The following is a 20285-nucleotide window of genomic DNA, read 5'->3' as shown; positions in this document are numbered from 1 at the left end:
TCACTTTGAAGTAAAACCCCACCCAAATCTAATTATCTCTGCACAAGTAACATCTGCCTCACCTGCAGTGCACATGGTTTTGCCCATCTAAGAAGGATTTTGTCAGAAAGAGTGGATTAGAATAAGGCCCAAGTGCCTGGTACTTCATCACCGGACAATCAGCTCCTAACTATTCTTTATTAAACCCAGTCTGTAAGTTAACAGTCAGGAGCTAATTGGCCAGTGATAAAGTACTAGGCATTTCATCACTTCTCCTCCCTTATCACTGCTTCATACATCTACCCCTGAGGACTTAAAAAATATTTAACTGCATTATCTCAACATGTTCTCAAAGTTTTAGTGTTCTAATTATTAAGCCATGCAAACATGTAAACTGCCACTATGGTCACTTAGCATGGTTCAAGCTCATCATGGACATGTTTTTCTCCAGTCTTCAAATAACAACTTAAGTATCCCAAAGTCTCCCCCTCTCTCTCAAACACAGGGCTCCAGAGAGTTCCTCTCTGACAGAATCCAGCTTCCATGGGATAAGACTCTGCATATAAGAACTAATAAACTGATTTCCTTCTATTAATTGAGAACAATGCTAATATGATGTAAATGGCAAGATTTGGTCATGTGTAAATGTCTGTCTTCCTATGTGTAAATAGAAATATCAAAGACTGATCTGTCTGTAAATGTTTATGGTATTACTCTGATTTATTAACCCTCTAATAGCTAACATACTACAGGTTGAGTATCCCCTATCCGTGCATCCCTTATCCGAATTATTCCAAACAAAAACCGTGGTTTTTGGAATCATTCGAATTTTTTTTTTTTTTTTTAACCCCTAACCCTCTTTTCATACTTACCAAGTCCCCGGGCGTCCACAGCAGGCCTCCGGCATCTTCTCCAGGGTCTCCAGCGGTCCCAGGAATGCATTGCGCGAGTGTGCGCGCGCGCCGGTGACGTCACCGGTGCGCGCGCACACTCGCGCAATGCATTCCTGGGACCGCTGGAGACCAGGAGAAGATGCCGGAGGCCTGCTGTGGACGCCCGGGGACTGCGCGGACGCCGAGGGACGCCCGGGGACCATCAGGGGACAGGTAAGTATGGCTTAAAAAAAAATATTCTAAAAACCGGAAAATTCCCCTATCCGAAATGCTCGCAGTCCCGAGCATTTCGGATAGGGGATACTCAACCTGTATGATGATGTGTGTATACTTGCACGGCTTTATTTTAAAAGCCAGCAACCGCAATATGGAAAGAAAATCAACGTAAAATAGTTCAACCCTGCTAGAACCAAAAGGAACAATATGGGCTTAATTAAATCCTGCCAAATACAGCATAATATATAGACTATGGGTTAAAACAGCGGTCTTCAACCTTTAAGACAGTGTGGGCCACATTAAAAAATTCAACGAAGCCCGAGGGCCACTAAGCTCTACTGTGGTATTCAGCACAATTCTTAATAGATAGACAGCACACACCCCACATAGATAGTTGGCACAGCTGCCCATACACATAAACCCTGCCCCCAATATATAGTCTGCACCAGGGCTATTTCTAAACAATTAGGGCCCCAGGGCGAACAGAATAAAAATGCAGCCCCCCCATACATAATTTGATATTTAAGAAATTGCGAGCGCCGCAGGCGCGCTCCCAAAAAGGGGTGTGGTTTAATTATAAGGGGCGTGGTCTAATGATAAGATTGTGAACTAGCAGGAAAAAAATTACCTGACATCTCAATTTTGCAACCTGCATGACCAGACATTGGTTACCGCAGGAATGGTTGTTGTCCTTCCACGCTTAAGTTGGCTGTCTAAAGGCCGCACAGTGACATATAAACATGAAGGCCCATTACACCATGATGCCCATTATACATTATGCCACACACCGTGATGCCCATTGCACAATATGCCACACACCTTGATGCCCATTGCACATTATGCCACACACCGTGATGCCCATTGCACATTATGCCACACACCGGGATGCCCATTGCACATTATGCCACACACCGTGATGCCCATTGCACATTATGCCACACACCGGGATGCCCATTGCACATTATGCCACACACCGGGATGCCCATTGCACATTATGCCACACACCGGGATGCCCATTGCACATTATGCCACACACCGGGATGCCCATTGCACATTATGCCACACACCGTGATGCCCATTGCACATTATGTCTCACACCATGATGCCCATTACACATTATGCCACACACCGTGACATCCATTGCACATTATGCCTCACACTATGATGCCCATTGCACCTTGCACTATAAGGCCCCCAATACTCCTGCTTATGCATATGATGCCCCCAGCAGTGCCTCTTACAAAATGCCACCAGTAGTGTCCCTCATAAAATGCCACCATAGTCAGCACTGCATTGCGCAGCATGCCAGCCCTCCCTTGGTCTGCACCACATTGCACTGCCAGCCCCCCTCCCCATAGTCAGCACCCTCCCTATATACAGGGCCACATTGCACTGCCAGCCCCCCTCACCCATAGTCAGCACCCTCCCCATACACAGGGCCACATTGTACTGCCAGCCCCCCCTCCCCCATAGTCAGCACCCTCCCCATACACAGGGCCACATTGCACTGCCAACCCCCACTCCCCTGTATTCAGCACCGCGGTAGCTAGCCGGCATCATCCTCTCCTGAGACACTTGCCTTAGTGTCCCTTACAGAGGTCTCCTTCAGAGGGCTGCTGCTGGCGGCGTTGGCTGTCTTAACAGCCATGGAGCAGGCAGGGACAGGTGCGCGGCTGCCGGCAGTTGTCACACCCACTCCAGTCTCCCGGCTGTCTGAAAGGACATGGGCAGGACGGGTGCGCGGCGTCAGGAAGTACACAATGCATATGTTCGCGCACAGTCCCGCCCGCCCCAGCCAGCACATCCACCTCCGCCACGTCCCACTGCTAATGGGAAGGATTTTAAGGGGGCAGCGCGCGGAAGGATTTTTTTTTTTAAATCAGCACAGCATTTAAAAAAAAAAAAAAAAAACGCAATTCACTGGCGGGCCACCTAAAACTACTCGGCGGGCCACTCGTGGCCCGCGGGCCATGGGTTGAAGACCCCTGGGTTAAAAGGTACTAGTGTTGTATATCCATTTTGGCTCACAATGACAATGGTTTCTGAAAAAGTCCAGAAATCAGGAAACTTAAATTATCTCAAAATAGTTTGGCATATCACAGGTAATCTGGAACCATGCAGAAATAAATCACAAAGAAAACAGGGGCCAGATTTAATTCGGTGTGATTTTTTGGGGCAAAAACGTCTGAAATCACGTTTACCAAAAATTGTACATGTAGTAGCATGCGAACTGCGATAAAAAGTGCAAGTTTTGCCGTGACCCAAAATTCGCATCCAGATATTTTCTCATAGACAACATCAAAATTGCAAATGCACCTGATTGGAGACAGTTTCAACCGCCCTGATTGGTTGCTTGGAATCCACACAACGGGGAAAGCGCAGCTGGTGAGAATACACACAACGGGGAAAGCGCAGCTGGTGAGAATACACACAACGGGGAAAGTGCAGCTGGTGAGAATACACACAAGTGGCGCTTCTAGTTCGGGCACATCTTTTTATTATTTTAACCGATGAATAGTTTGGGCACATCTTTTTATTATTTTAACCCCATGAATACTGAAGAAGCGGACAGACCCGGGGATGTGGTGAGTATTTATGTATTTATGTATGTATGTATGTATGTATGTATGTATGTATGTATGTATGGGTGTGTGAATGGGTGTATGCATGTATGCTAATAAAAACTTTACTGTATTGGGTGTGAATTTATTGTAACCTTGGTCATGCTGTGGGACTACAAGTCCCAGTGGTTCTCCAAGTACAGACATACGGGGAGGATTGCTGGGACTTGTAGTTACCCAGCACAACCCAAGGTATTACATTACTTCTATCGTTAAACAAAAATCACCCAGCCATCCACCTGCAGGTTTAGGGGGGGGGGGCTTTATTGGGGGAAGTTCCCACTCCCCCAGGGACCCAGTCCAGGGCTGACCCACCTGGGGGTTATTTGACGGACCGGGGACCTTGTATAATAAGTGTCCCATGGCTGTGGCATTACCCTGCTGGCTGTTGGAGCCCAGCGCTAGTTCTAAAATAAGGGATGGGGGTCTACTTTTTGTCCCCCATATTTTTGAGCCTGGTGCTGGGTTTCTTTACAAGACAAGGGTACCCCATCCATCACTGTTCCCCCCCCCCCTTATTTGTCAAACCAGGACCAGCTCAATAAGCCCGGGTCTTGTTATGCTGGGGCAGGGGGGGTGGGAAGACACCCCACACCGTTACATAAGAATGTAACATTTGTATATAAACAACAACAGATTGACAAAAACGGTAGGTATATTTTCTTACAGTGTAAAATACAAAATATAAACGTGTATCCTAGCGATGTATATCCCACCACCATTCCAATATGAAGTGCTGAAACAAGCCGTAGATTTTGTGGCCAGATCCAATGGTGCAGAAATAATGTAGGGGAGATGTTAACAACGTAATGAACTCCCATTTGGATCGATGAAATAGAACAAAAGGTGTAGGCACTGGTGGAAATTAGGGTTTCGATACATTTATAACAAACACTGGATGGAGAGAAATATGGAGGGAGAAGTATCCTGACATACCAATGTACTCATGCCATTCACAATCTTACAACTCCCTGTCCCATATTGATATGGTATTCTCAAATGATAAACTGCTATCAAGGATTGAAAAAATTGAATACCTCCCCCGGGGAATATCCAATCACGCACCCATAATGATGCAAATTAAACAGGAAAAGGGTTGCAATTTCTGGAAATGCTATCCAATATGGTTAGAACAAATGGGCAGTGGGTTGGATCTGGTACATGAGTGGGGGGAATATTTCTCTAAGAATGGTGGCTTTATATCTAGGGATATAGTATGGGATGCAGGAAAAGCAGTAATAAGGGGATCGTTAATTAAGAGGAGTGCACAAATTAAAAGATCAACCAGGGAGAAAAACCAGGAGTTAGAGAGGGAAAGTAAAACTTTAAAAGCTGAGTACTGGCAAACAAGAACGGAATTGGCAAAAAAAAAAAAAAATGGGTGCAATCCAATGCCGAATGGGTAAATGAAGTACGTATATGTGCAATGAGACAGGAGACATTCTTCTCCCATAGTAGATATTTAAATAACGATATACCTGGAAGCTATATGGCCCAAAAGATTAGAAGTGCCACTCCATCAAATAATATTATCCGACTAGAAATAGAACACGGGATTATTGCTGAAACCACCCCTGAGATAGCACAGATATTTGTACAATAATACAAGAAGATATATACCTCGACGTTGCAAGTGGGAGAGGAAGAGATTAAAAATTATTTGACTAGGATAGACTTACCAAATATAAGCGTGGAAGAATGTGCAACGTTAGAGCAGACTATCACTTTGGAAGAGGTAAAAAAAAAGGCTATCAAGTCATTACCAGTCAGAAAAGCCCCAGGCTGTGACAGCATACTGTCAGAACGATACATTGTCACACAAAAAAGTTTGCGACTGTAGACAATTTCTTAAAGCATTCACAGTTATCAAATTGACTGACATATGATCTGAAGTAATTCATTTAAAATTTATTGTGCGTTTCTCACCACTAATTTTTCTCTTATTTTCTGAAATCCAAGTTTCAAGATAATTTTAGTTTTGTGAACCTGAATTTGATTAGGAATGGAGTTGAATGGTAAATTGAACAATAAAATGATAATATAGTTTCTGCACTTTTAGGAATTAAAAACAAATGCAGGCAATCAATTTAGGTTTGTTTAAATTGTAATACAACTCAATTACCTACACTAAAACAGGAATGTGGAGTCTCAATAAAAATACTATTTATAGAAAAATTATTCATAACTTCACAACTACAGAGAACCATGAAATGAGCCCAACATGTGGACGAGAGAAGTGTGCTGAGCGCTGATCTCATGTGCTAATAACAACTTTCAGATAGATAAATACATCCCTTTTATCTATTATTATGCATACAATACAAATTAAAATTATAAAAAAAATATAGAAATCGGACGCCTTTCTGAATGGTAAATGCCCCTCATCTCCATTTCACACTACATGCATCAATCATTTGATTTGCTCTGGTAATATCACTTTGTATGATAAGATTACTTTCTCACTTGCCATATACAATGCTCTCATGTATGTTTATTGAGTTGTATTGATTCTATAACCTGTCAATAAACTTGTTAAAAAAAAAAAAAATCCATACATAAGTGTTTAATTACCCCATATCTTGCTGTGGTGTTTCCTGGTCTTTGATATTCATTTCACCAGATGAGAACTCAAGCAAGTGCCTATTGTGGCGGACAGTACTGACTTCTACATCAAAGGGACCCGGGCTAGACTGAAGAATACTATTAAAATTAAAAAAAAGTGCATAATCAAAATTAATTTTTACCTAAAATAATATTAGTTAGAGGACATTTCAATCATAACATCATAGACCAGAGGACAATTCAATTATTGGCAAATGTATTTGGCGTAACGCATCAGCCGCCATGTTTTATGGCAGCAGGATCTCGCACAAAAGTTCCATACTGTAGTGAGTACTTTTGTGTGAATCAGCTGGGCAAAGGGTGCGAGAAGGGCTGCCGTTGCTGGCGTTTAAATGCTGCTGCAATGGCAATTCATATTCTTTGCCAACAAGCGATTTCCCTCCTAATTCCCATTAATGGATATGAATAACATAAATTAAGTTTCTTCTCCTTCTTACAGGGATGTGATCAATTTTATAATGAAAAAAAGGTCAGCAACTATATGTTATCGGTTATTAATATAAACTGCAGTAAAGAAAAGGGATCATTTTAGATGTGTGACTTAGCATTAAACTATTTTGATACTCCCAATGGAAAAAATAAAATAGTGATACTACACAATGGGGCAGATGTATGATGCCTGGTGAAGAGATATAGTGGAGAAAAAGTGGAAAGTGATAATTCATCAGCCAATAAGCGCTGCTTGATAAAATGACAGTTGTGAGTTGATTGGCTGGTGCATTTCTACTTTACAGTATCTCCAATTTATCTCTTCACAAGGCTGCTCCAATGTTAGAAATGACATAATTTGCACCCACACAAGACAAATCTCCATATTAACTTGAGTTCCTTTTTAAAGTCTTGTCATAGGTTTCCTGTAAATTCCTCTAAATTGTCCAGTCACATGCAAAGCGACCACTTTTTATGCATTTCAGAAGATCGCATTTCTATAGATAATGGGGATTAAAAATAAAATGGTTTTAGTTTAAAAGTGTTTAATGCCCCATAGGGAAGCTAGCACTTTTATGCAAATTCCAAATTCAGCCAGGTAGACAAAGGTGGGGAGCCATTATCAGCCCTAAAAACTGCTGCAATCTGCACCCGTCATCGAGAACTGAATTTCCTTCAGGTTTTCCTTTTTTTTTTTTATTATATTATTCAAGGCTTGTGCTTGCACGTATGTAGCATGACACTCTGGGCGGTATTCAATGAGCCTGATTCGCCATGTTTTTATGGCGAATTTGTGCTGTTTGGCGAATTTCTGACTAAAACGGTGAATCACCCTATTCAATGACCACATGGCGAATACATTTGAAGGTTTTTTTCGCCATGATTCACCGAGTAGCAATCGCTATCTTTTTATGGAGAAGTGGAATGTGAACTTTTAAAATAAAGTGTTTTGTTTTTTACATTTGGTATCAAAAAATCAGGAATTTTATTCTGAGGAGGGGCATGCTATTTTTATTCATGAATATATATTTAATTTAAAAAAAATATATATATTATTTTTTTTTTACACAGCAGCCAGCAGGGGGCGCCGGAGCCGAGCCGCTCATTACATATTCATATATTCACTGCACCCGATCATTACGATCGGGTATAGTGAATATAGGTCCCCTGCTGGCACCCCCGGGGGGCAGCCTGTGCTGCCTGGCACCCGGGGAGCCCACCTAACCCCCACAAACGTTCTGGGGCAGGCAGATAGACTTCCATCTCTCTGCCTGCCACCGTCCTCAGGCTCCCTGCGGCAATCGCCGCAGGAACTCATATTCGCCAGTCAGGGGCAGCGAGCCCCTGACACGTTGAATACCGGAGCCCGCCGGCTCCGGAACGTGGCGAATGTGCAGCGAATCCTAAAAAGGATTCGCTGCACCTCGCAGGTATTCTCATTGAATACCGCCATCTGTTGATGTTATACAGATCTACTGAAGTGAAGTACTGTACAGTATAGGAAAAGACTGATGGATTATCCTTTTGATGAATACAAACAATGGGCCTTATTCTGGTCGGTTCGGCCGGAGCCGAATATGCGGCCAGGACCGTGCGTCCTAAACCCCGCCTTTCGTACGGCTCGCTCACTCCGTCCGAATGCGGTAATCCGCTGACCGCACGGAGCACGAGTGAATATCTTACGGATACACCTCCTCCATCTCTTGGAACCTCCCCCATCATTCGATGGTCGCAGAACATCGAATGCAGGACCGAGTGGTCCGCCAGCTCCCGCAACCTCAGACCACACGGGCATTTCTCCGAGCAAAAGCAGGGATCTGGGCGGGAAGCTAACATCCGGCAATGTCATATGTCCGCCCCCTACACGTGCGTCACGGCCGCATTACCATACGTACGCCCAGCGTTTTCATGGGAACGCCCATGAAATGCGGGGTGTAAACATATGGTAATGAGCCCAAACAGCCCTTCACGCCCCTCTCCACCCCCTGTTCGTAGTGTACACATTTCATGCGGAATTTGGCCGTGCGTCCCGTTCGCACATGCGCAGAGACGCCTCTGCACATGCGCAGACACAAAACATCGGCGGCACGAACGCACGCGGACATTACCGCACCAACCAGAATAAGGGCCAATGTGTAATACACAATGAGCGGTACTTATATGTTAGTTGGGCGCCCGTTACGTAGTTTGCGTAGTGGTGTATTGAGAATACCAATACACCACTATGCTAGTTACGTAAACTACGTAAGTTACATATTTTGAGCTACGTTAATTTATTAACAGTTTCTTATATAGCGCAGCAGATTCCGTTGCGCTTTACAATAGTAAACAGTGATAAAACAACTGGGTAACAACAGACAGACTTGGAGGTAGGAGAGCCCTGCTGCAAACTTACAATCTATAGGTTAATGCATAATGTTTCATATCCCCACTATCCACGTCATACCCCCAATATCCACGTGGGCGTGGAGCTAATGTTATAAAGTGTGGCGAGCGCAGCGAGCCACCGAGCCCGAAGTGTGGCGACGCGTATCCCCTCACGGACGTATCCGCATCCCCTCGCGGGGCTCGCTGCACTTTAAAAATTTAACTCCACGCCCACGTGGATAGTGGCGGTATGACGTGGATAGTGGGGATATGCTCTCCGTGGGTCCACCATGACAGTCCCAGCGAAAAAAATCCCTGGATGACCATCGATGTGTAAAAACATTGATGGTCAACCATTGCATACTTATACACCATCGATGGTCAGTTGCACTTTTTCCCATCGATGGCAAAGGCAACGATGGTCATCCCTGGATGACCATCGATGTGTAAAAACACAAAGGTGGCAAAGGTGGCTGGGGGACCATCAATGGCAAAGGTGGCAGGGGGACCATTGATGGAAAAGGTGGCTGGCTAGTGCCACTGGGGAAGCCAGGAAAACATGTGATGCTCCCCCAGAGGCCGCATCGCGTCACCGCCACCCGCCTACCCGCCCGCGCCGCCTCACCGCCCGCTGCTTCACCGCCCGCCTGCTGATTAGCCGGCCGCCGACGCCCTCCCACCCGCTGCCTCACCTCCCAGCAATGGCTACGCTGACAACATAGCCAAAGCTACGTTGTCAGCGTAGCGTAGCCGGGCACCCGGCTAACAAATAAGTACCCAATGAGCATTATTGTAGCTTCATGTTCTCCTAAATTCTGAGGAGACAGCATAAACTAGTTTATTTCTTTTTTTATTCCAACTTGATCTTAAACAATACGTTACCTAATGGGATTAAAATTGATCACTAAAAATAAAGCCACTATCAGCAGGCAGACAGCTCTCCTTTTCGGGGCAGTCACTTTAAGTTTCTGATTCTGCAGGAATAACAAACAAAATGAATTAACAAAATATTCTCAATTCTGTCAACAGCTTATTTATATGCTATAGCTAACACAAACAGGTATAACAGAATATATGAACATTAGCTGAAACCCACCTCAGTCACAACTTCTTCCAGCAATTTCTGTAAGGACCCATTTTCCTTCTTGAGCCACTCATTCTCAGACAGAGCTGCACGCAGACGGAGTTCTAAGCCCTGCATATACTCCTTTTTCTTCCTTCTAGACTGAAATGCTGACTCTCGGTTTTTAATCATCCTTTGCTGCCTTCGCATCAAATTTACCTGTTGAACAACAATTTTGAAACATAATTATTACTTGCCGTATATTTTACAGTACAACACCACTATATTAGTGCAACAGGGGTTAAAGTGGAGGGGAACTGGTTGGAACGGATTTCCACCACCTGTAATGGTAGGGGGAACGGAGTTCCACCACCACCACAGCCCTGCACAGTTATTCCAACAGAAAAGCCTGTCCCAGCGGCTTTCTTTTCTGGCACTGTGTATGTGATGCCATGACATTACCACTGCTGATTTGAAGAAGGGCCACTAATGGTGTGTACACACGGTGAGATTCCTTTTCTATTTGACTAAGATTCGATTGCTATGCAATATTTGCTAACTCATGTGCTATTTACATACAATTCATACTATCTACATTCAATCTGCACTATATAGTCATTGCTGAACTGTCTATTTGGCTTTTCGATTTCAGTTGAACGGGAGCGCACATCGGCATTGAATCAGAATAGAAACCTTAAGAACATGTTTTATCTCGATTAGATGTCTATGTGATACCGATTCTATTTTAACTATAGTCAAAATCCAATGTCAAATTGTAGCATGTGTATACAGCATAAGAGGAGCAGACACTTTGCATGCTGAAGACAGGGTGAGAGGGGGCTGGAGAGACACAGAGGTGGTAAAGCTGGTGGAAGGATACACGGCATAGAGGGACAGAGACATATGTATATAAACAGCACTACTGTGGACATTATGTGTAAGGAGTACTACGGTCTAGCATAAGTTGAATCAGGTGCACTGCATAAGGCATAATATGAATATGATTGTGCTACTGTGTGGAGTTATTTTAAATTGATTGGTACTATTGTGGGACCACTAAGAATGGGAGGTAGGAAAACAAATTTGCAGCTGGAGCCAAAAATCCCTGGCACTGGTCTGTGCTCCAACTAAAGAAGAAGGGGGGGGGGGGGGTTTCGTGTCAGGGGAAATTAGTTCCACCATCTCTAGGACCACTTCAAGCCCTGAGTGTAACCAATGTAAAGTGCATAGTGGCATTGAGACATATGTGAAGACCATAAAAGTCCACAGTCCCATCCATGTACACTTCAATGCCAAGTGTGCCTGATAACATATGAACAACCGAAAGACTACACCAAAAGAAAAATAGGGTTTATGGTCTTACCTTAATAAATCCCTTTCTTTGAGTCCATAGGGGACACAGGAGTTAAGGCTGGGTATTAGATGTGAGGTAGCAGAGCGCACACCAAAGGGTTACAAAAAATGTACCCAGGATGCTCCCTGCCTCCCTCTCCCCTATAACCCGCCCCCTGACCCGGGGTCACCAGTTACGTTAGCAAGTCCAAGGTAGGAGCAATGCAGACTTACAGGCATTTTACAAAGGCGCTGACCTCTCCTATGCTTAGCTGGCTCTAATTGGGAAATCACACACATCATACATCAATGTATAGGTCCCCAAAACTTACGAAGCCAATTGTTTGAGAAAAGTTTCCCTTGGATACAAATAGGTGTTCGGTCACACCAGTACTGACACCAAATGTATTACTCCTCATTGGAGACCTAGGTACATTCCTCATTTTTCAACTCTTTATCCTGGTGCGCAATCACTGACTCCCATCACTCTCATCCACCATTCGATATCACTGATAGATGGTGGACAGTAGAAGAGGGGCTCACCGTCACCAACTCTCATTCTAATCTACTTTCTTACCTTCATACGCTCTCATTTGTCGTGTTATTTGTGACTTCTCTGCAATGCATGTTGGTAACAGAGAGGTTTATATTATACATGACAAAAAGCAGAAGCAAATCTTAGCTCCTCTATAAGGACAGTGGGGTACTATTATCTACAAGGAATTTACTGCCATGCATCACTGGGCCGCCTGAATTCCATCCGAACTCAGAAGCTAAGCAGTGATTGTCCAGGCCAGTACCTGTCTGGGGGACCAACAGGGAATTCCCAGGGCTGTAAACACATCAAGACAGAGAAAACATCCCTGTCTGGTTGGAGGAGCACCATATCTTTAATTCCAACCTCTAATATCTATTTACCTATTGATATCCAAAATCAGGGCTATTACCCAAACATATAGGAGGATTGTTATATATGATACAATAATCATAAAGGACACCAGCCATATCAGGAAGGTACAGTGGCGCTCTAGTGTCATGCATCATTTAATAGATTACTCCAGAAAAGAAAACAGAAAAAAAAAAAAAAAGTACCTACACACCATATGAATGGTATCCGTGTGTTACATGACTGTTATTAAATTTAAATATTGTATTATATTTGTATTGAACCCATGGAGTAATTTCTAACTATACTATTTATTTCGCACTTGAATGTTTAATTGTGACAGCATTATCTTTCTCAATTATTGCATTTGTATTAAATTAATAATCTCTATCGAACGCACCATTATTTTAGCTAAACGACATAATAAAAGTAAATTTTTAAACTATTCAATTATTATTTCAAAAACCTTTGTGTTCTTCCTTTGCAGTCACCTCTGTGACTGAATTTTTCAGGGTGAAATACTAGAAAAGGAGGTCTCCATGACAATGCACTGAGTTTCCGACACCTGTCGTGCAGAGGAAATGGCCAAGAGAAAAGCAACCTTCCAGGTAAGCCAATTGAAATCCACCTCCTCCAAAGGTTCAAATGGAGGAGACTGCAGTGCGCAGACACCTTATTGACAAAGCCCTTGAATAGGTAACAAATCTAGATAGAAATCTACTTTTAGAGCCTAAAAAGAGGAAAACCGAAGAGCCCAATAAACAAAATATGAGAGAAATATCTTACATTGGAACTTTCAATAGCCAACATCAGGAGATTAAGAATATTATTAGAAAAAACTATAGTATACTCCAACAGGATCCACTATTAATAGGTAACATACCTATACAGCCCAATTTCATTTTCAAAAAGAATCGCTCTTTAAAGAATCTGTTGGCCCCAAGCCATTTAAGAAGAATCACTCCAATACCATCTACAGTATCTATCCCCTGGCTTCCCCCCCCCCTCCAATGGTTTTTTTTTAAATGTGGAGGGCAAAGATGCATAACCTGTTCCCACATCAAGAATCAGAAGACCACACAAATATCAGTGGGAGACAAATTCTGTATAATAAAAAAACTTTATAAACTGTAACACTACATACGTTATTTATGTACTCACATGTGGTTGTGGGCTCAAATATGTGGGCCGCACCACAAGAAAACTACGCATACGATTTTTGGAACATCGCCGCAACATAAAAAAACTGCCTGATCACCCATAGTGTCTCCAAGCATTTTTTGGAGAAACACAATGCGGATCCAGGAAGCTTGGAAGTCACGGCGGTCGAACATGTCAAACAGACAAGCAGGGGCGGTGATAGGTTCCAAAAGGCTATGCAGACAGGAGGTGTTCTGGATGCATACCCTGAATACCATCCATCCCGAGGGCCTCAATGAAATGGTTGAACTAAATTCTGTTATTTAAATTGAGCGCTCTCAGTTCCTCATATGTTTCCCTATTTCAGTCCAGTATCCCTCTAAACTCCACTTTGTTGGGACCAGCAAATAAGTGTTTACTCTGCTCCCCCACTAAAATGTTCAAAATTATGAATTATGAAGTACTCGATAATATCAATGAACCAATTAATATGTATGGACCTTCGCATCATATAGTCACCATAATTAAACAAACTTCCCTTCCTCTGTCTTTGTCAAAAATTTGCATTTAGAAGTGATTGTTTATATTATCCTAAGTATAGTTGATATTAAGGCACAGGCTAAAGCACAATTGCTATTTTTTCTATATACATTGTGACAAGAACACTGGAGTAGTGTTTGAGGGCAGGTATATTTGTCCCAGGTTCTTGTCCTACACCTTTTAGAAACAGGTGTTTTGCCTCACAGAGGGCTAATCAGCAAGCAAGCTGTAAAAAGGCTGCCAGAGTTAACAGTGGGAGAGAGGATTGCCTGGGAGATTGCAGAGTCTCTGTGTGAGAAGCAAACCTGCCTTTTACAAGTGAGTCCCCAGTGTTGACTGGGAATATTTGTATTTTTCTTTAGTGACAGTTAGGAGCATCCTGTGTATAGTTAGTGCCGGACAGGCAAGGTATTTTCTTTTTATGTTTTTTTTTGTTTTCTGCTGAAATAAAACTGGTTGCGGCCAGTTGTACCACAAAGACTGGACTGGTGTGATTACACAGCTGCTGTTGGCTGCCTTCTACCCCAGGAAAAGGCATCCAAATTCCCCTACAGTGTTACAACTTGGTGGAGAATGCGAGCACTCCGTTCTGTGCATAAGTGAGAGCCGCAGCTGTGTGAGCCCTGCAGAAAACAGTGGTTTATGCAGATACAGCCCAGTGTGAAGTTGCTGAGAATTGCCTGAGGATTTTATATATGTCCTGGGTGAAAGCAGCTACAAAGCCACCTGAAAAATCTGTCAACATGGAGGAACTGCTTAAAGCCTTGCTGCAAGCTACAGCGGTACAGCGGGAGGCCACAGCAGCTCAGCAGGAGGCCACCAGGCAGCAGCAGGTGGCAATGGATGAACTTTGCAGGCAACAGCATCAGGATAGAGAGACCTTAACCGCAGTGGTGCGAAGCTTGGCAACACGGACCGGTGATGTGGCCGTCAGTGCTCCAGCCAGCTCTAGTTCTATCTGGGCCAGTCACTTCCTGCAGAAAATGACAGAGACTGATGATGTGGAGGCCTATCTGACCACGTTTGAAAGGACTGCTGAGCGTGAGAACTGGCCTGAAGCACAATGGGCCAGTCTGCTTGCACCTTTTCTCTTGGGTGAGCCCCAAAAAGCATACTTTGATTTAAGCCCTGCAGATGCTCGGGACTATGACAAGTTAAAAACTGAGATCCTAACCCACCTGGGGAGTCACACTGTCCGTAAGAGCCCAACGGGTGCACCGCTGGGTATATGCCCTGGAGAAGCCTCCTCGCTCACAGATGCACGACCTTATTCAACTAACCAAAAAATGGTTACAGCCAGAGACATTAACTGGTCCCCAGATGGTGGAAAGAGTCGTCATGGACCGCTATTTGAGATCCTTGCCTGTGGTCCTGCGCAAGTGGGTGAGCCATGGAAATCCGGATACTGCTGACCGGTTAGTGGACATGGTAGAGAGGTATCTGGCAGCAGAGGAGTTACTGATGACCACCCAGCACCCCACAGATCCCCGACAGCGCCCTTCAGTGAAGACTGGTAAGACTGTTCCATGGGAAAATGTTGCTGGGCGGTTAAGAGAGCGCAAGGCTGGAGAGACGGTAAACAGTGGCCCTGGAGACAGGCCAATGGGACTAGAAAGGTCTATGCTGCCAAACACAGTAGGAGGGTTTCTAAATACATGAGTATGGAAATATTACACTTAATGTTTCCAGTGATCTGTCTCTAGTGTAACTATGGCACAGAGGAAACTAACAATAGTAGTCAGCAATGGAGGCCAGATGTCCAGGAATTAAGGGTTGCATGTCCCACTCTCAGAAAATTTTAAATATCCATTCAAGTTGTTTCAGATGTGTATTATCCACCTAAAATCCTTGCATGTCTAAATGCCACAGTATTGTATGCCCCATAACTGAAGCAATAAGTAAGCTCCCCCGCACATTTTTACTTTTGATATAAAGTCAGAGACAAAGCAGTGTGCAAGGCTACTACTGTAAACTGAAATAATTCTGAAGAATTCTGTACACGTGTAAAACGTATGTTCAATTTTCTGGAGATGTAGGCATTTATATCATGACGTTAGTGATTTTAATAACCATTGTATAACAGTAACATTACGGAATCCGAGGCCAGAATCAACTGGAATGGCTAGGACTGGTAGGGTAGGAAAATATGCTGTAAATGTACTGGGATAAACATACCTAGAGAAGCAGACAGATGTATATATTACACACATAATGCACTGTCTTATTAGAGGATTAAGTATTAGAGCTGTATTTACGTATTCCTTGTGCTCAGAATGGAGTTTAAAGTAAATCACAGCTTAAACACAGAAAACTATTTGCTGGGTACACACCAGCATGTTGCTGCTCGTGAGCGGGTCGTCACAGGAACGTACGACTCGCCGCTGACCAGCACAGAAAAGGCACCTGATGTGATTGCGATTCGATCGCGACCCGGACCCACTACAATGGTCATTTCTCAGATCCTACCTGCTGCAGGTAAGATCTCAGAAAAGACCTAATGACCCGCGGGCCGCGCATCGGATCGGGATTGCATCAAAACGGCAGTGAAATGGCCCAAAACATGGCCAATTTACATACAATCGGTCGGGATTGTATCTAAATTGGCTCATTTTGGGCAAATCTTCCTGGTGTGTACCCCACATACTTTAGCAATGTATATGAAATTATGGGATCATATTCAAATTTAGAGTACCTTGTACAATTTCCATTCAGCAGGCACAATATTGCCATTTTGCTGCCAACATTTTATTTTGGAGTGAGCATATTTTTGCATCCTTTCCATAGACAACAGCTTAAATTGAACATAAATAGATGTACAGATTTTTCCCATGGAACAAATTGCCATCAGTTAAATTGAAACTCTACATCATAAAACAACGAACAGATCACGCTGAAAACATACACAATAAAATATATGCCAGTATTTTTTATGAATACTGTAAGAGATTTTCAATAATAATTACTATCCCTCAGCCTGCACTTTTTAAACACTCTTTATTAGTAATTACACCACATTAATGCACCGTCACACTATCCCTGCTCCCACATATAGATGTAGGGCATGGAGGATATATGTATGTGAACACAACTCGTGAGTGCCAAGTGACTCAATACAATTACTACTAATGCACCCCAAACCTACCCTACTCCTCCCCATACTACCTATATTAATGCACACTTACACATACCCTACTCCCACCCATACTACCCACATCTACCCTACTTCCTCCTATACTAGTAACACAATTAACCATCACACCTACCCTAAGCCCACCTATACTACCCACATTAATGCACATTTACACCTATACTACTCCCATATGCACTACCCACATTAATGAACCCTCACAATTGTTCCAATCTTGCTCTTCCATAAGCATGGTCTTCCATAAACTTTGTTTTCTTCTCTACTTGCATGTCCATGTTTTACTTCTGTTAAATGTATTCCTCTGTTGGGAGATGAGGACCAATAAGACATCTTGCATACTAATGGTAGTAAGGAGGAGGAAAACCAGTAAAATTGATACCAGTTCTAAAGCAGTTTAATAAAATCCTCCCCAGAACGGGAATCTGGAAAACAGCTCAATTTGCTGCAGGAAAAAAATCAGCATGACCTACAGAAACCAAAGATGCAAACTTTTGACCTAAAGCTGTATTAACAGCTAGATGCTAACATTTTATTACCAATACAGTCTAGTGTTTCTAAATTATACATAAATTGGCAGAAACTCCTTAAATGCATTGCATTTGAGAAAACACTGATCTATAAATGCCCTTAGAACAGGCATGTCCAAAGTCAGGCCCGGGGGCCAATTGCGGCCCGTGCTGTCAATTCAAACGGCCCTCAGCCTCCAGCTGGAAGCGGGCAGAGCATCGGATATGGGAAGCACAGGACACTAAAGGTGGGGGCCCGGCGAGCGCGACTTTACCTTGCTGTCTGCTGCAGTTAGGAGGTGCCGGCCGCCACAGTCAGATGGGTTTGGCGTCCTACCCCTGCTGCTGCAATCATATTTCACCCTACTCCACAATCACAGTGACAGTAGTGTGTGGGGAGGGGGTGCAGCAAGGGGGAAGCTTGCTCCCGTAACATGCAGAGCGGAGGGCAGCAGCAGGAGCCAAGGCATCTCCTGTCCTTGCAGTTCCTGCTTTGCATCTCCATCCTCTGGCTCACACAAGGGGCTAGGAAACATACAGAGAAGGGAGGGGGCAGAGTGGGGGACATACAGTGAAGGAGGGTCAGGCTGGGGGACATACAGTGAATGGAGGCAGTGATGGCCATTCAGAGAAGGGGGAGCAGGGGCAGGCTGGGGGACATACAGTGAATGGGGGCAGAGTGGGGTACATAGTGAATGGGAGTCATACAGTGAAGGAGGGTCAGGCTTGGGGATATACAATGAAAGGAGGCAGTGATGGACATTAAGAGAAGGGGGCAGGCTGGGGGACAGAGTGAATGGGTGCAGAATGGGGAGCATACAGTGAATGGGGGACATACCGTGAAGGAGGGGCAGGCTGGGGGACATACAGTGAGTGGGGGCACGCTGGGGGACATAGAATGAATGGGGGACCATTCTGATGTGATTAATGATTCAAAGAATGTCAGGCTGAATGGCCGGCCCCCACACATTTACACTTCACCAAATCTGGCCCTCGTCGCAAAAAGTTTGGACACCCCTGCCTTAGAAGCAGACTATTTTTAAGAGTTAAAAGTGATGAGGATGAATTTTCCAGTTCAATGGTTTAGATTTTTTTTTTTTATTGCTGTACTTTTACTAAACAATTCACAGAAAATGATTGTAACTACAGTCAAATATAATTTTGAAACATCTTTTAAATATGTACCTTGCATTCCCATACACAGTTTTTTGCTATATCCTCAGGAAAAAAAAAAAAAAAAAAGAGTTGCTGATGTTGCCCAGGCTGTAGAAGGTTACAAACCATCTCTAAAGAGCTCAGACTCCACCAATCAACAGACAAATTGTGAACAAATGGGGTAAAATCCAGAATATTACCCTCCTCAGGAGTATTTAACCAACAAGCAAGGAGTGTAATCATTTGCAAGGTCACAAAGGAACCCAAAAGGAATCTCTAAGCAACGGAAAGCCTTTCTCACATTAGCTAATATTAAATGTTTGTAATAGCTGAAGGACAAAACAACAATGGTGTGCAAGGAAGGATTTCAAGGTGAAAGGATTTCAAGGTGAAGGTCAGGAATGGCGGTAATAAGGGTAATTGCACTGTCCATGCGCGTCACTTACCGGCCCGCTGATGCAATCTGCATCACAGAGTGACTGCTGGAGGTGGTTGGCATGATGTCCGTATCTCTTCCTCACGTGGTTACATAGCATTTGGTATTGTTACAAACAATCCTGGACATGAGCGCAGCCATGACACCTGTGATCAGCTGACTGCTGCTCACCTATCAAGCAACCCCAGTGAGCTCAGGTGTGATCACATGACACAGATAGAACCAGGTAAACGCTCTTTCTGGTTATAATCTAATTGCTGCTACAGCCAGCAGAGAATCATCAAACCCTCAGGGGGATATAAGCAGGTCTCCCAGAGTCCTCCAGTGCCTTGAACAATTGTCTACTTCCTGAGTTTGATCCCAGAGTTTGCATCCAAGGCTCCAGGCTATCTCCAGTTTACCAGCTTCTTGGATTCTGCTGCTGCACAGTTCTTGTTTACTTCTGCTTGCTTCTATCAGCAAACCTCTGTGACCAGTACAGGATACTTCAGCGCAGATCAGTCTGTATCATTGGTTCCCAGACCGACCATCGGTATCCAGTCCGATATTTACAGTACCTGCACCATCGGTTTCCAGACCGACTATCAGTATCCAGTCCGATATTTACCTGCACCATCGATTTCCAGACCGACCATGCATATCCAGCCCGATACTTACCTGCACCATCGGTTTCCAGACCGACCACCGGTAACCAGCCCGATACTCCAGTACCATTGGTACCCAGTCCGATACCACTTAGCACCATTGGTAACCATTCCGATAAATACCTGTATCATCAGGTAAGGGAGACTCTGGTAGAGAGCTGCGACCTGTCCTGCAGCTGAGCCCATATTCCCTTGTGGGACTCCCTGGTGAAAACCACCAGTGGTTTTAGACTCTGCACCTCTACCAGAGTATTCGCCAATTCCCTGTTCACCTGTGCCCTCCGTGTTCCTTTACTGCATATAGACCA

At 43.9% G+C, this 20285-nt stretch overlaps 1 protein-coding gene across 2 annotated transcripts in view; it reads right to left on the bottom strand.

Annotated features, from left to right (window-relative positions):
* The window catches only part of ATF6 (activating transcription factor 6), a 243267-nt gene that overhangs the window by 125109 nt on the left and 97873 nt on the right, over positions 1 to 20285 (bottom strand). For both annotated transcript variants that reach the window (XM_083156669.1, XM_083156670.1), the window contains exons 8-10: positions 10224 to 10409; positions 10010 to 10101; positions 6281 to 6409 (exon numbers count right to left, since the gene is read on the bottom strand). In XM_083156669.1, coding sequence (XP_083012795.1) covers positions 6281 to 6409; positions 10010 to 10101; positions 10224 to 10409 — 407 coding nt within the window. The remainder of the gene's footprint in view (positions 1 to 6280; positions 6410 to 10009; positions 10102 to 10223; positions 10410 to 20285) is intronic.

This window comes from Crinia signifera, chromosome 8 (assembly GCF_055691185.1).
Source record: "Crinia signifera chromosome 8, ASM5569118v1, whole genome shotgun sequence".
NCBI lineage: Eukaryota > Metazoa > Chordata > Amphibia > Anura > Myobatrachidae > Crinia > Crinia signifera.
The sequence above is the reverse complement of the archived record's forward strand: the minus strand, read 5'-3'. Positions and strand labels throughout refer to the sequence as shown.